This window comes from Vitis vinifera, chromosome 6 (genome assembly GCF_030704535.1).
Source record: "Vitis vinifera cultivar Pinot Noir 40024 chromosome 6, ASM3070453v1".
Taxonomy (NCBI): domain Eukaryota; kingdom Viridiplantae; phylum Streptophyta; class Magnoliopsida; order Vitales; family Vitaceae; genus Vitis; species Vitis vinifera.
In genome coordinates, this window is record NC_081810.1 from 23236704 (window position 1) to 23252849 (window position 16146).

The window sequence follows — 16146 nt, forward strand, 5'->3', positions numbered from 1 at the left end:
ATGATTACTTATAGCACATGACAACTCAAATGTTAGCAAAATGTCAAAAGTATAGGTTAGATTTAGTGTGATTTCAACTGTAACAACCATTCTTAATCATTCATATGAGATACTATTTGCATATATCTGCTATAAAATCTGTATAAATGATTTCCTCCCATGTGTTTGTAATAAGTTGTATGTGTTCTTTGATAAATAGAAAACTCAGTCTCTTCAATATTGTTCTTCATATAAATGTGGTGGTAATAATGTTCAAGGGAATGGTTATGGCTCCTAAGATGAAGAAATTGAAGTATTTAAAGTAATATTTTAAATAACAAGTTTGTATAACTCATTTAAACATTCTATTAAGTAAATATATGACTTCAATCTTTATCATGTAGGAGTTTGATAATCTTGAAATGTATAGCTTCATTTAAATATTCATTTTGGTAAATATATAAATCTTTTGTCATGTAGGAGTTTGATGATCTTGACAATGATGAATTTGCTATTACTATACAAAAAAATGCAATTGAAGTTTTCCTTAAATGAACCTTTGGTAAGACTTACGAGAAAACATGAGTTGAATAATTTGATTAGATTAATCAAATCGTTGTAAACTTTTATGAATAATTTAATTAGTATAATACTTGTTTAGATGAATTGTACTTTTTAATGCTCAAAATAGCATACGGGAATGACATAAATTAATGAGAAGCATTTGATGATGGTTAATTTTATAGACTATTTTGAGTTTATGAATGATTTTGTGTTACATTTTATGAACCATCGTGTCTTTTAGCTTTAATGTCTTTTTTTTTTTTTTAATTTGAAATTCACATGATTCAAGTTATGTGAATTTCAAATTATTCAAACAAAAAATAATAATAATAATAACAATAATTTTATGAATCTTGGGGGCTTGGTTGGCGTATGGTTGCAATAGCCATACTACGATAACGAGTCTCATAGACTTGCCTATGCGAAAGGAGTGAAACCCTTATTTATAACCTTAAAAGGATAAGACATATTGTTTTAATATATATTTACTAGATAACCCTTTTATCAAAGGAAAATGTTAGGATATCAATTTGGTATCTATCGATATGATAGTAATAGTAATTTTGAATATCCAAAATGTATGATAAAATCTAAACCGTTACATAAACTATATATAGAAACAAATTGAATCAAACATAAAGAATGAGACCAAAATCCTCCAATTAGTTGGAGGACCAATTACAATATCATATTCTTATCAACCCACTTTGGACGACCGGCATTATAAACTCTATCGAGCGGCATTTTCTTTTCTTCCATTGCATCCATATGTACGGATAAAAGTTTCAGGTGTAAAAGTTGAAAATTTATTAAGTAATATTATGTGTAAATAGGTTTTGCAATCTCTAGAATTTGAATAGCAAAGCAAAAACCTGAGCAACATGACAGCTATTTCAACAAACCCAGTTGTCTCAGTGTTAGACAAATGCAAATCTTTATGTGAATTGCGTCAAATTCATGCCCAAATGATCAAAACAAACCTCCTCAATCATCAATTCACTGTAAGCAGACTTATAGCTTTCTGTTCTCTCTCTGGTGTCTCGGGTGGCTTAGACTACGCTTCATCGGTTTTTTCTCGGATCCAACACCCCAATTCCTTCATCTTCTTCGCTCTGATTAAGGGTTTTTCTGATACTTCAAACCCAGTGGAGTCTTTGATTCTTTATGCTCGCATGCTTTCTTGCTTGAATTACTCCAGTGGTGTCGAGTTCTCTATTCCTTCTGTTCTGAAAGCCTGTGGAAAGTTGTTGGCTTTCGATGAAGGCCGGCAAGTTCATGGTCAAGTGTTGAAAACCCACTTGTGGTTTGATCCTTTTGTGGGGAATTCGATGGTGAGAATGTATATCGATTTTGGAGAGATTGAATTGGCGAGAAGGGTGTTTGATAGAATGCCTAATAGAGATGTGGTCTCTTGGAATTCGATGATAGCGGGTTATTTGAAAGCGGGTGAGATTGAGCTGGCTAGTGAGCTGTTTGATGAAATGCCTGAAAGGGACTTGGTTTCCTGTAACGCCATGATTGATGGGTATGGCAAGTGTGGCAGGTGTGAGCTTGCAGAGAAGGTTTTTGAGACGATGAGTGATAAGGATGTGGTTACTTGGACATCCATGATTTCGGCTTATGTGCAAAATAGATGTCCAATGAAGGCATTAGATTTATTTAGGGAAATGTTGAGCTTGGGACTTCGACCAGATGGCCCTGCTATTGTTAGCGTTCTTTCTGCCATTGCTGACTTGGGTTTTGTGGAGGAAGGGAAATGGCTGCATGCTTATGTATCTATGAATAAGATAGAATTAAGCTCTGGGTTCATTGGATCAGCACTTATAGACATGTACTCTAAATGTGGGTATATTGAGAATGCATATCATGTCTTTAGAAGTATATCCCATAGGAGAAACATTGGGGACTGGAATTCAATGATCTCTGGCCTTGCAATCCATGGCCTTGCCCGAGAAGCTCTTGATATCTTTGTTGAGATGGAGAGGATGGATATTGAGCCCAATGAGATTACTTTCTTAGGACTTCTGAGCACTTGTAGTCACGGAGGTTTAGTTGAAGAGGGTCAGTTTTACTTTGAATCCATGCATGAAAAGTACAAAATTGTTCCCAGAATTCAACACTATGGATGCATGATCGATCTTTTTGGTAGAGCAGGCCGTCTAGAGGATGCTCTTGGAGTTATACAAAATATGCCCTTTGAGGCTGATCTCTTAGCTTGGAAGGCCATTCTTAGTGCCAGTATGAAGCATGGGCACATTGAAATTGGGAAAAGCGCTGCTCTGCGAGCAATAGAGTTGGCCCCAGATGACTCAAGTTCTTATGTTCTCCTCTCAAACATATATGCCAAGGCGGGGAGATGGGATGATGTAGCTAAAATTAGGTTGATGATGAGACAAAGGGGAGTGAAAAAGATTGCTGGTTGCAGTTCCATGCTTGTTAATGGGAAAGTCCACGAGTTCCTGTTGGGGAAAGAATTGGACAGTAGCTATAGTGGCCAAGTTCTGGCTAAGATAGCCGAGGTGGTTTCTAGGTTGAAGCTGCAAGGCTACGAACCTGACCTCACTCAAGTCCTTCTGGACATTGAAGATGAAGGAAAAGAGAGCTTGCTTAACCTCCACAGTGAGAAGATGGCCATTGCGTTCGGACTTATACACATAAACAAGAGTGCTCCTATTCATATAGTGAAGAACTTGAGGGTTTGTTGCGATTGTCATTGCTTTATGAAGTTGGTTTCTAAGGTTTACAACCGGCAAATTATCATGAGAGATCAAAATCGTTTCCATCATTTTGAAAATGGTTGTTGCTCCTGCAATGAGTATTGGTGAACCCCTAGTATGCCGCACTGAAAGTATACTTCTACAACTGAAATTTATTGGTCCCAATCTTCATCACAGATTGTGGATGCTACTCAGAAGTTTAAAGTTGGTCTGAGAAGTTATTGTACTCAAATAAAATCTAGTCAGGTGGGACTGGTGAACTTCTATGGCCCAAGCCTGGCCTTGATGATAGGAGTCTAAAAGATTTGGCCCACTTAAATAGAAAAATCTTTGGTCCGTTTTCTAAAACTTTAAAATTGATGTTCCTCTTACAAATAGTGGTAAACTTCAAAAAAAGATTATTGCTTGAATTTATTCAAAAAAAAAACTGATAAATACCATGGCCCACCTAAACATCAAACATTGGGCCAAGACCATTGGGCCTGGCCGGTGGATGGTCCTTGGGGCCTGCCTTAATTGTGGATGCCCCCACTTTGAGAGTAGAGACCGATGTTAACTAACGATATTTTAATATACGGTGTTGAATGTTGGACAACGGTAACAAAAACGGAAGGGTGAATTCACTCTTTATCATGACTGGTTCACAAAACGATATATAGAGAATCCAGACTTTGTAGAAATGGAGAATTACACGGGATTTTGATGCATAGAATTGCACATGTAGGGTGTTAAAAGAAAAGCAAACAAAAAAGGGAAAAATTGGGCAGCGCTCTTCCTAATAAATAAGCGTGAAGCACATGGGCGATGCATTGTTGCCGGAAAATTGTAATTGTTTCGATGTGGGACCACGCCTATGATCTAATCTCATAGATGAGTGTGTGGGAGAGTGAGAAATGTAGTTGTCCAGCAGCAGGAAGAAACAGTAGACTGTAGAGCAGCACCGGCCATACTCCCATAGCTGATCAGTGGTCATCATACCACAACACCCAAGACGCTTCCCCCAGGTGGGTTTTCATTTTTTCTTTTTCTTTCTGTATGAACCCTGGTTTTCGTTTACTGGTTTATGGGGGTTGCTTGGCTTTTTTTTTTTTTGCCTCTTTTTCCCCCAAAGGGATTGATTAATGCAAATTCTACCCTCTTTCTGCTCCTCTTTGTGCTAATATTATTGGGTTCTCTCTATTTTCTTTCTTTAAAGATATATATATATTTTTTTGGTCCTAATTTCTTGGTGGATGTTACACTCTACATGAAGTTGAGCGACTCTTAGGAAATTACTGGTGAAGATGTTGAATCTTGATATGGATTCGTAATTTTGGGATAAATTTGCTTGTATCTTATCCCTTCTTGTGAAGATCATTTAATGCATTATTTTATGGCCCTCAATGAAGGATAGGAGATTCTGATTAAGTTTTCTCCCCCTAAAATTTCTTCATACCAAGTCTTAAACACGGGTAAAAAGAGCTTTTGTTCTGCAAATTAACCTGTTCACCAGACACTAATTTCATGAATTTGAGTTTGGTTGGTGTAAGGCTTTATTAATTTAGCTGGATTATCATGAACTTTAAAGTTTGTGTCATGTGTTAGAACTATAAACTGGAATTCAAATGAACTCAAAAGCCTTATGCAAGCTTATTTTAGTTGGCTACATGAGGCCATATTTTCGTATTGCTTTATTTAGGAGCATACATTAATAAATCAAGGGCTACTATGACTTCAAATTGCTTTGACCCACATTTTCATTTTTGCTCTTCTTGTCTTTGTGGTGCCCTCACCTAGAAGCAGATTAATCCTCTAACTGGTTTAGTTATTGGTCTTCCCTACCCTACACATTACCACTATATTGTCCTCAATTTATGCTACCTCTATTATCTGTCAAATTTATTGTTTCTAGCTCTCTCCTCCTGCCTTGCACTTTAACCATTTCAACACCCTTGTCTAGGCTAAAATGCTTTACAAGTTTTCTGTTTCTTAATTGTATCATTAGAGAAAATAAATTACAGTTACGTTCTAGCAAACACCTTATGGATGATTGTTCTAAGAGACTTAGGATCCTCGCTCTTGGGTATCTATCATAAGAACCTTAATTCCATAGTTTTGTTTCTTAATCTATCCTAAAACATGTTTGTGCCCTCTTGTTCAATGAAATTAGAGTTCAATTTCTTTCTTCTTCTTTTTTTCTTTTTTTTCCTTTTTTTTCTTTGGTTTTTACAAGATGTGATTATCCACTGTCATAAAATTGGGAAAAGTTTGTTGGTAGGAGAAAAATAGCAGATTGAGGAGTTGAAGTCCTTCTATTGTTGAATTAAACTGATTAATCATCTGGTGTATCTTTTCCTTTATCTAGTTCATGAACTCTGATATGATGCTATGGTAGGGTTTTTTTTCAGCAATGTTTGTCCCTATAGCAGTGGCTGTGGTGGTGGGTGTTCTTGGTTGGGCTTATCAGGCAACTAAGCCTCCCCCTCCAAAGATATGTGGGTCACCAGATGGTCCTCTTGTTACTTCACCAAGAGTCAGGCTTAGCGATGGGAGGCATTTGGCATACAGAGAGACAGGAGTTTCCAAAGAAGAGGCTAAGTACAAGATTATTGTCATTCATGGGTTTGACAGCTCCAAAGACTTGAATTTACCTGCATCTCAAGTATAACAATGAGCTAACTCCACTTATTAATTGCCAACCACATTATATTCTGTTCTTAAATTATGGTTGTTACTCTGTTTACACTTCACAGATATGGAATAATAGCACTAGGTTGTGATATTATGGTGGGTGGACATTAATTTAAGGATCAGCCACATTGAGGAATGGTATGAAAAACCATAGAAGAATTCTATCTGGAAGTGGTGGACTTTACTAATGAAAATAAATACCGGCTTGCAATTGAGACATCATGTGAATTGAAATTTAAGAACCAAGTTTATTTGTAGGCATCCTTGTGTAGGAACGAGCTATGATATTCAATCAGATCATGCTATTACTAGTAGTAGAATGTGATACATGAAAAAAATTTATGATAATATCATAATACTAATTTAAATTATCTTATAAATGTGATCGAATGAGAATGGCAGAGTTTGAGAAGATTTATTAGTGCAACATGAGGTTGATTTAATGGCTGAGGTAGAATACGTAACTAAATGCTAGTATCATAGTTGGTTGAATTAATGTGTTTCCTAAGATGCTTTTTGTGAGTGGTCTTAATTTCTGGCAAATGCTTTTTGTGAAACTGGTTTAGCTTGAAAATTATGGAAGAGGGAATGATTTGAGTATTGTAAATCATAAGTTGTGATATTGTGAGGATATCATGGTGGGTTCTAAGAAGATTGGAGCAAATAAAAATAGCTACTTGAAAAGGTTAGGAAGAGTCTTTTTATACTATTTAAGGGTGTGTTTGGTACATAGGAATAGGAATGGAGGTGAATCAAAATCCCTACAAAAGGGGGTTTTTGTTTTTATGATAATGATTTTTTATTCCTATTCCTATTTCTAAAAAGTAATCCAAATGCAGTAATGAATGAGAAATGAAATGAAATTCTCATTCCTATTACCACATGCCAAATGCATCCTATGTGTTTAATGAAAGCAGTGGTATTGCAGAAATTGAGAGGTAGCATGGTAAAAGATGCTATTTTAACCGTGAATGAGGCCTCTGACATGAGTATGAGGAGTGCTTTAGCTGGTGGACAAGCGAGTTGAACATGGAGAAAGCATATACACTTGCTAACTAGGATTTCCTCCTTTTGCCTTTTTCTTCTAATGGTATTAGGGTTGGGTGGATTAAATGTTTTGTCTTCTCAGTATTTGATAGGAATCCAAATAGGTTTATTTAAGGGGTCTAAGGACCTGTGGTAGGGGGGGTTGATTTTCCACTTTTCTTTATTGTCATAATGCAGGCTCCTAGTAGGTTGGTGGCAAAGACTGTGGAAGGTGGTTTCATTTAAGGCTTTCAGGTTGGTTTGAGGGATGGTGAAGGGTTTTGTATTTTTGGCTTTCTATATGCTCTGATTATGCCCTGCTTTTTGTTGGGCAAATATAGAACAACCAAGGTATCATAAATTCATCATTTTCTGTTTCAAGGTTCTACCAGGTCTGAAGGTTAAACTGGATAAGACTGATCTGATTTCTTTAGCTACTTTGGGTTGCAAAAAGAGAGATTACTTACTGCTTATCTAGGGTTCTGTCTGGAGACATTCTCAAAGACTAAGGCAGTTTGCAACTGAGTGCTGGAGAGGCTTGAGAGGAGAGTAACTCATTGGAAGCTACCATACATTTATTAAGAGCATTTTATTGTTCTTTCCATTGCTTTTTCTCTACCTTTTCAATTCTGGCTTCAGTATGTTATTGGCTGGAAAGGATGTAGAGCATTATCCCTAAGTGCAGTTAGGGTAGGAGAAAAAGATCCATCTGGTGAATTGAGGGATTGGGTGATTTCCAAATTGACAAAGGGGGAGCTTAAGGGTAAGAATTTTAGGCTTGCTCAATAAAGTTCGGCTTGGAATGTGGTTGTGGAGATTGGCAGTTGAAAGGGCTGTCTACAGAAAAGGGTGGTTTTCAAAAAATATGGAATTGAAGTAGGAGATTGCTTCACAGGTTTGGTAAGGGGTCTTCAAGGAAGGGGTTATCATGAGAAGGCATAAGGGCCAGGGCAAAGTTCCCCAGACTAGTCTACTTTTCTCTAAGTAACCAGTAAATGGTGAAATCTTGGCATAATGGTTGGTGTAGAGACCGCTCTCTAAAGATGATATTCCCAGACTTTTTAGAATTGCCCTCAAAATATAGTTCTCTTTTTTCTCTCTATCTCTCTCTCTCTCTTTTTTCTTTTTTTAAATATTTGGAGGATTGTTGTCAGTCAGGGGCTGAAGGGCATTGGAATGATGTGTCTTTTTATGGAGTTTATCTGCAGTGTTTCATCTTCTTGGATTGAGGAGGATGGGACAAGTGGACGGTGGGTTTCAAAGAGAGGCAATTTTTGGTAAAATCCTACTTTGTGGTGCTGTTGTCAAGATAAAATGGCCATTTCCCAGTGTCCAAGAGAAGAACTGTGGCTTCCTAAAAATAGCCTTCTTTGTTTGCTCAGCAGTATGGAGAAGATTTTGACTTCCAATAACTTGAAGCAGAGGATGAGCTTGATTAAATGGTGTTATAAGTGCATATTGAGTGAAAAGCCTATACACCAGCCCTTTATTCATTGTCTGGATGCTTGGGATATGTGAGCACTTCTCTATGCCTTATTTGGGGTTATTAGGCACTTCTAAGATTTATGAAGGAGGTGTTAGCAAGCTGACAAAATAAATTCATTAGCAGAAATAGAACAAGAATGGAAGACAATGCATTTTGTTATCAGCAGGGAGCATTTGGAAGGGAGAGGAATTACGGAATATCTGAGGGGATTCAAACTAGGAAACACAAGCTTAAAGCAATTGTTTTGGGATCCCTATCCAAGTATGGATGATGTTTGCTTAGCCAGAAGTGTTCACTTTTCTGATTGCATTGATAGTATGTGGTGTTGAGGGTTTTAATTGAAGCTTAATTTTCTTTGATTAGAGCCTTGTCTAGGCTGTTTCTTTTGATGCCTTCTATTTCTGTTTCTTTTTTCTCTTTTCTTTTTATATTATGGGCATTTTCTATAGCCTCCATGTACTTAGGTTCACTCTTATTGACGCTTTTGTGTGTAGTTATCTCTACCTATAAAAAAAAATAGAAATTGATATGCCATAAAAGTTTGATGCTGTTTATAATTAAATGATAAAGACTAAGTAATGCATAGATAGTCAAGTGGAACAGGAGATTGGATATACCAAAATAAAATTCAGGAAATAGTATAAAACAAAACAATCTAAGTAATTAGGACATGTGCTGTTTACTGCTTAGCATGCCTGCATCTTGTCATTTAGCATTTTTGTTTCTTTCCCTCATCTTCCTTGGCAGAAGTGGAAGGCCTTGTACATATCTCAGTTGAATATGCTATGAAATATAGTAAATTTCAACCATGTATTGATCTGCAGGAACTTATAGAGGAGCTAGGGATCTATTTCCTCTTTTTTGACAGAGCAGGTTATGGAGACAGTGATCCAAATCCAAAGCGCTCAGTAAAGAGTGAAGCATTTGATATTCAGGAACTAGCCGACAAGTTGCAGATTGGGTCCAAGTTCTATGTGCTTGGAGTCTCAATGGGAGCTTACCCTATTTGGGGTTGCCTAAAGTACATTCCAAACAGGCATGATGCTCCAACCATAGGCTTCACGGTTTTTTTTTTCCCTTCTTTTGGGATTGCCAGTGCTTGTTGTTCATCTATTACTGGCACAATATTTGCAGATTGTCTGGAGCTGCCCTGGTAGTACCATTTGTACACTACTGGTGGCCTTGTTTTCCTTCCCAGCTAGCAAAAGAGGCCTTCAAGACATTGTGTGTGCAGGACCAGTGGGTATTTCGGGTTGCATACCATGCCCCATGGTTGTTCTATTGGTGGATGACTCAAAAATGGTTCCCTTCATTGAGTATCATGGCAGGGAACATGTCAATTTTCAGCCAGCCCGATTTAGAGATGTTGAAAAAGTTGTCAGAAATCCCATCTGCTGGTCAGGTACGTAACATCTCCCATGCACTGTTAGTTTATCACATTATATGGATGAAGTGCTTCAAACATTTTCTCTAGGCTTCATTTGGATACACTCCCAATTTTTTGTTTTTATTAAACGGCAACCCATCTTTAGTATTATTCACTCGATGCGTAAAGTCTTGCAGATTGTAAAAACCAAAGCAGTTTTCAGTTGGTAATGGCCAGTCGATGCCTTTGATTTCAGGAAAAGATACGACAACAAGGTGTTCATGAATCTCTGCATCGAGACATTATGGCTGGTTACTCAAAATGGGAATTTGATCCCCTGGATATAAACAACCCTTTCCCTGATAATGAGGGGTCTGTCCACATTTGGCAAGGTTATCAAGACAAAATCATACCTTATAAGCTAAACCGGTATATTTCAGAAAAGCTTCCATGGATTCGATATCATGAAGTTCCTGAGGGGGGGCATTTACTCATCTTTGATCAGAAGACCTGTGAAGACATCTTAAGGGGGCTTTTGCCTGGCTAAGCTCCATTTTTACTGTATGAGGCCAAGTTCTGTAATAAACTGCATGCATAACATGCATCTGCAACTCTTGTAGACTGCTTCAGTAACAATATTGAAATAACAGTAAGACCAGCTTGTGGTCTGAGCTTAATTATCCATTGTGACATTCCTATACTTTTTTTAATTCTTTGATAACATTCTAGTCTAACCAATCTCATCATCTGGGTCTAGAAAATAAGCTTGAACCGATATCAAAGATTCAAAAGTTTGACTTCATGTTTGGTTGAGCAGGTGAGCAGGTCTAGAAAATAAGCTTAACCAGTTCCACTTAAGGGCTCCCATTTATTCATGTGTTTTTCAAACTTGTTTTGAAAAATTATTTTTAAATTAGAAGAACAAAAAAAAAAAAAAAAAATACTTGTTTGGATTATTGTTTTGAAAAATGATTTTTGTAAAAAAATTGCAAATTCAATTTATATAATATTAATTAAATTTAATTCGTCTTTAAAAAAAAAACATTTTTTAGTTATAAATAAATAAAAATATATATAGTTTTTAATAAAATATGAAACCTAATGTTATAATAAAATCATAAATTATATTCTTTATTAAGAAAATAAATACTACAAAATATGGTTACTAACATCTCCATAAAGTATAAGAATTTAATATAATTTTTAAATATTCCAAAATACTAAAATGGATTAAAAGAACTACTTTGAAAGTTAGGTGAAAGAAGATTGATTTTTCTTTCTTTCTTTCTTTCTTTCTCTTGGTATGCACACAAAACAATATCTACACCACCATGTTTTTTCATAACTGCCGTTCTGCCATTTCAACTTCAACTACTTGGTCCTAACTCCCTTACAATGAAACAGGGATTTTGAATTTCAGAGCACTGGTGCAGCTAACTTCAACAACACTCAAAACTTGTAGTTGGGGTTGACTTGTGCTCCCCCCACCTACCGTCACTCCCCGCACAGCCCAAGAGAGAATTCAATTATTTTCGTAATTGGTTATTAAATTTTCAGCTTTACATTTCATGAACTGTTTGAACTTGCAGAAAGTTTTTATTTCTTCCTTTTCTACACTCAAAGAAAGGCTGATAGTCAGGTACCAGCTAGAAGTCAGAAAATGATCTTATGACTGCTCCAAGGCTCTTTCTATAATAAGCCCCCTTCACCCCCCAGAAAAGTAATTGTAAATTTCTGTAGAGAGCAAGGAGCAGTGATATTCAGGTGGGTTCATTTGTGGGAATTTTCATCATTTCCCCTTTGTTGTATATATCTACAATGCTTAGGTGTTCATTGGTTTTTGATTTAATTTTGGTCAGGGATGCTGGCTGTGGCAGCTCTGGTGCTGGGGGTGGGTGTTCTGGTATGGGCATATCAAGCAGTGACCCCTCCGCCTCCAAAGATATGTGGCTCTCCGAATGGCCCGCCTGTTACTTCACCAAGAATCAAGCTCAGTGATGGAAGGTATCTGGCTTACAAAGAGAGAGGCGTTCCTAAGGAACAGGCCAAATATAAAGTCATCCTCGTTCATGGCTTTGATAGCTCCAAAGACATCTATTTGCCATTATCTCAGGTACACCTCTACGCCCACCTGTCTCTTTCATTTTCATGTGCATAAAGGACTGACAAGGATTGGACATTCAAAGTAAATCTGTACATGCAGCCGCATAAGAGACCCAATCATACAATCAATCTTTAATAATATATGTCTTTTAACTATTTCTTTTGAAAATCAATTCATGTTGAATTATCATTAGCTCTTATACCAATTCTTGGATTAGGCTTTAACAATCTCATCTGAAACCAATTAGTGCTCATCGAGAGTAGGTCAAACTTTTTATGGTATTAGACCTCACATCCTGTTGGTTTGTTTTAAGAGTGATCATCAAGATGATTCATCATCGCACTTAAGAACAGTATTGTTGTACCTCTACAATTAGGATGTATTATCCAATGGACTACTAGCACATGGGAGAATCGAACTAAAAATGCATTTTGGTGGTTATCCTTGCCTAAAAGGAGATCTTAAGTTTCCTTTGCAAATTTCAACAGTTCTCTTATCCTGTTAGCAGAAAATTGCTGAAGTTTTATAAATTATACAAAAGTTACAGTGAACAGTGTTGAAGATTAAAGATAACTGTTTGCTGAAATTTTGGGTGTACTAAAGAGAATATTGGTTAATACATAGTTGTGTATTGCTAAGGAAAAACTTCTAGTGTTTTCACATACGATGTATCTAGTCTGTAAACACTGCTTGGCCCTGAATTTCATAGCACAGACAGGCATTCAGGCAGGTCTGAATCCAAACCTGGATCGTTCCCTAGAGCTTGGAGCTGATTTAGGTTGGGGTTGCTGAAAAAAAAAAAAATCTCAGTTGGGCATAGGATGCAGAGATATCAAGTGAGGAAGGGTTTGGGGAGGAGTGGGAGAAGGGAGTCAAGCATAGTCCCAAGGACAGGCTATCTTTCAGGTCATTAATAAGAAGTTATGGACAAAAATCTGTCACAAATACACTTATTAAGAGCATAGTAATTGCAGAGTCATGGACTATGAAGATTAACCAATAAAAATTTTGATTTTGGCATGCAGGATCTGATTGATGAGCTGGGTCTATACCTTGTGACATATGACAGAGCTGGGTACGGAGAAAGTGATCCAAACCCAAAGCGGTCAGTGAAGAGCGAAGCATTCGATCTGCAGGAACTTGCTGATCAGTTAGAGCTAGGCCCCAAGTTTCATGTGATTGGGATCTCCATTGGAACTTACAGCATTTGGGCTTGCCTCAAATACATACCACACAGGCATGTCTTTCCCCATGTTCTTAGCATTATGTTCATATTTTTTGAGAATCAATGAATCAGAAAACTTGTTTGAACCTTGGCTGTAGGCTGGCTGGTGTGGCTCTAGTAGTTCCTGTCATCAATTACTGGTGGCTATCTTTTCCTTCAGAACTCTTCTCCAAGAACTACAAGAAACAATTGGCCAGGGATCAATGGAAGCTTGGCATTGCACACTATACTCCTGGACTAACATACTGGTGGCTGACCCAGAAGTGGTTCCCTTCATCATCCATCTTGGAGAGACACCCAATAATTTTCAGCAAACAAGATGTAGAAATCATACAGACAATATCAAAGATTCCAATGCCAGATGAGGTAACTTCTTTCTCTTTTATTCTCTTGAAAAACAAAAATTGGGTTCCCATCATCATTAATCCTGATGTTGTGATGATCTAATGTTTTGAAATTACAGCATAAGATACGACAACAAGGTGTTTATGAGTCCCTTCATCGAGACATAATGGTGCATTTTGGAAAGTGGGATTTCGACCCAATGGAACTGAAAAATCCCTTCCCTAACAATGAGGGATCTGTTCACCTCTGGCAAGGCCACAAAGACTCGCTCGTGCCATTTGAAATGCAACGATACCTCGCCCAGAAGCTACCTTGGATTCAGTATCATGAACTCCCTGATAGTGGCCACTTGATCATTCATCACAACAAGCTGTGTGAAGCCATCTTCAGGTCACTTTTGCTAGGAGAAGAATGCTCTGTCTCCCAAAATGGTGTTCCACATTGATCCAACCAACTACTACAAGCCTGTTTTTTCATAAATTGACAATTCTGCTCTGCATTTGTATGTGGAAATATCTGAAGGCTTGGATTCTTGAGCATTGTTTATTTGTTTCGTTGTGCAATTTTCAGGGTGTTTTTTTATCCAATTACATGTGCTTCTTTTCAAAGAAAAGATGATCTCAGTACAAGTTTATAATAAAATAATCTTTTAAAAAGATAATTTTGATACAAAATTTATAAAATATATTCATATTAAAAAGAGTTAACGAAAAAAAAATATTATTAAAAAAAAATATTATTATTGCCATGGAACATTAAAAGCATTATGATAATTTTTTTATTTTTTTATTTAATAATATAAATACGTAGAAAGGTACATACAAGTTAGTCGGATAAAAACTTAGAGAATATTTGATAAGACTTAATACTTGTTACATAAAGACTTTTATTAACTTTAACTTAAATTATTTTTAAGTTGTCAACCAGATTAGTAGCGTGGTTGGTATACAAACAACAAGAAGAATTCTTGTTGATTTGGTTAAGAACAGGAATATGATTAAGAGTCAGGTGTCATGGCACCAATTGTTAAATGGTGGGTTTGGTTCATGAATCTCTGAATTGGAAATGGATAAGAGATCTCCATTCCATTTAATGTTAGTTACCATCATGGTGTATCTTTAACTCATCACAAGCCATGGTGTTGTTTCTTGCAAAAAGATAAAATGCCAGTGAGTATCAACTGGGTCTTTCTCAAATTGACACATGTGAGGTCTCTTCAATCTTTCAAAGCCCCACTCGACAGAATTTTGCAAGTTTGGTGATGAGACACACATACCATTCTGTAATGCACTCAGGACCTATCTATGCTTCCATGTCTCTTTTCCTTTGTATGATATCACCGGAAGGGGTTGTACTCAGGCATCAAGTAAAAGCCAGAGGGCAAAGCTCTGAAAGAAAACACCCACGTCTCTACAAGCCTCAACACTACTGCATAACTATTCCATCATCTCATTCTTCTTTTCTCTTTACCTTAAATTTGTTAGACTGCATATATATGCTAATCTCTATATATTGGATCTCCTTGAGTTTTGTTTCAGGGATGCTGCAGTGGCAGCAATGGTGTTGGGGGTTGCAGGTGTGTTATGGGAGCATCAGAAGATGAAGCCTCCCCCTCCAAGGATATGTGGATCGCCTAATGGCCCTCAAGTCACTTCGCCAAGGATCAAACTCAGAGATGAAGGCATCTAGCCTACCAAGAGAGAGGTGTTCCCAAAGAAAAGGCCGAGTATAAGGTTATTTCCACTCATGGCTTTGACAGCTCCGAGGGCCTCTACTTGCCAGTTTCTCAAATATGACCTCTGTTGAACAATTCCCTAACTAATGTAACTGGTATTGGTGCACAGGAGCTGATTGCTGAGCTGGGTCTTTACATTCAAACTTGATATCTTTTTCGTTCTTCAATCATATCAGCCTATTACTAAGTCCAATAGCTGAAATTCTCTGTTCCAATTTGGGACTTTTAGGCAGAAACCAATATTTAGGAACCGTTTTGGAACATTAATAGTTGCAGGCTGGCTGGTGTGACTCTGGTAGTTCCTGTCATCAATTACTCGTGGCCTCTTTTCCTTCCAAATTATGCAGTAAGGCCTACAAGAAGCAACTTACCAGGGACCAATGGCAACTTCGTATTGCACACTATGCTCCTGATGTGGTACTTCCCTTCTGCTGTTCAAACAAGTGTTTATCATATGAATTTGTACTGGTGCTACAACATGAAATGGAATAATTACTAATGTTCAAATCTGATGTTCAATGCTGATAGTTGTGATAATCTCCTGTTTCTAATCACAGTGTAAAGTACAACAGCAGAGTGTCCATGAATCCCTCCATCGAGACCTAATGGTGCACTCTGGCAAATGGGACTTTGACCCAATGGAACTGAAAAATCCATTTCCTCACAATGAGGGCTCTGTTCACCTCTGGCAAGGTTACGAAGATAGGCTCGTGCCATTTGAACTGCAACGATACCTAGTCCAGAAGCTACCATGGATTCAGTATCATGAAATTCCTGATGGTGGTCATATGATTACTCATGACAGAAATTTTTTGGAAGCAATCTTAAGGTCACTGTTGCTAGGAGAAGAACCATCTATCATCTAGATTTGGCTCTCCAAAAAAGGTCTTCCACATTGATATAACTTCTCCAAAACCATCTTCTACCCC

General features: G+C 37.2%; 2 protein-coding genes and 1 pseudogene across 4 annotated transcripts; all 3 read left to right on the forward strand.

The window, feature by feature from the left end:
• Positions 1-1198: 1198 nt before the first annotated feature.
• Positions 1199-10486, forward strand: LOC100245043 (uncharacterized). Of its 3 annotated transcripts, none has more exons than XM_059737652.1 (5): positions 3514-4264; positions 5635-5901; positions 9267-9478; positions 9577-9844; positions 10065-10486. In XM_059737652.1, the coding sequence occupies exons 2-5, from the start codon at positions 5650-5652 to the stop codon at positions 10353-10355; spliced, it is 1023 nt and encodes a 340-aa protein (XP_059593635.1). In that variant the 5' UTR covers positions 3514-4264; positions 5635-5649; the 3' UTR covers positions 10356-10486. The 3 variants fall into 3 exon arrangements, 2 of the variants coding, with proteins under 2 accessions (XP_059593635.1, XP_059593636.1); XM_059737653.1 differs by having other exon boundaries at positions 5648-5901; XR_009465916.1 differs by lacking the exons at positions 9267-9478; positions 9577-9844; positions 10065-10486 and having other exon boundaries at positions 1199-4264; positions 5648-6081.
• Positions 10487-11160: 674 nt separating this feature from the next.
• LOC100248360 (uncharacterized) lies at positions 11161-14069 on the forward strand. Its single transcript, XM_002276555.5, has 5 exons — positions 11161-11572; positions 11668-11921; positions 12938-13149; positions 13236-13503; positions 13601-14069. Exons 2-5 carry the CDS (start codon positions 11670-11672, stop codon positions 13925-13927), a joined length of 1059 nt encoding a protein of 352 aa, XP_002276591.2. The 5' UTR covers positions 11161-11572; positions 11668-11669; the 3' UTR covers positions 13928-14069.
• A 1049-nt stretch (positions 14070-15118) lies between these two features.
• On the forward strand, positions 15119-16083 carry LOC132253894 (uncharacterized; annotated as a pseudogene).
• Positions 16084-16146: the final 63 nt, after the last annotated feature.

Coding starts and splice junctions, on each gene's coding strand:
- LOC100245043 (XM_059737652.1), top strand. CDS start 5,650: ATGTTTGTCCCTATAGCAGTGGCTGTGGTGGTGGGTGTTCTTGGTTGG. Junction 5,902..9,266: donor TGAATTTACCTGCATCTCAA/GTATAACAATGA, acceptor ATTGATCTGCAG/GAACTTATAGAGGAGCTAGG. Junction 9,479..9,576: donor CTAAAGTACATTCCAAACAG/GCATGATGCTCC, acceptor CAATATTTGCAG/ATTGTCTGGAGCTGCCCTGG.
- LOC100248360 (XM_002276555.5), top strand. CDS start 11,670: ATGCTGGCTGTGGCAGCTCTGGTGCTGGGGGTGGGTGTTCTGGTATGG. Junction 11,922..12,937: donor TCTATTTGCCATTATCTCAG/GTACACCTCTAC, acceptor TTTGGCATGCAG/GATCTGATTGATGAGCTGGG. Junction 13,150..13,235: donor CTCAAATACATACCACACAG/GCATGTCTTTCC, acceptor CCTTGGCTGTAG/GCTGGCTGGTGTGGCTCTAG.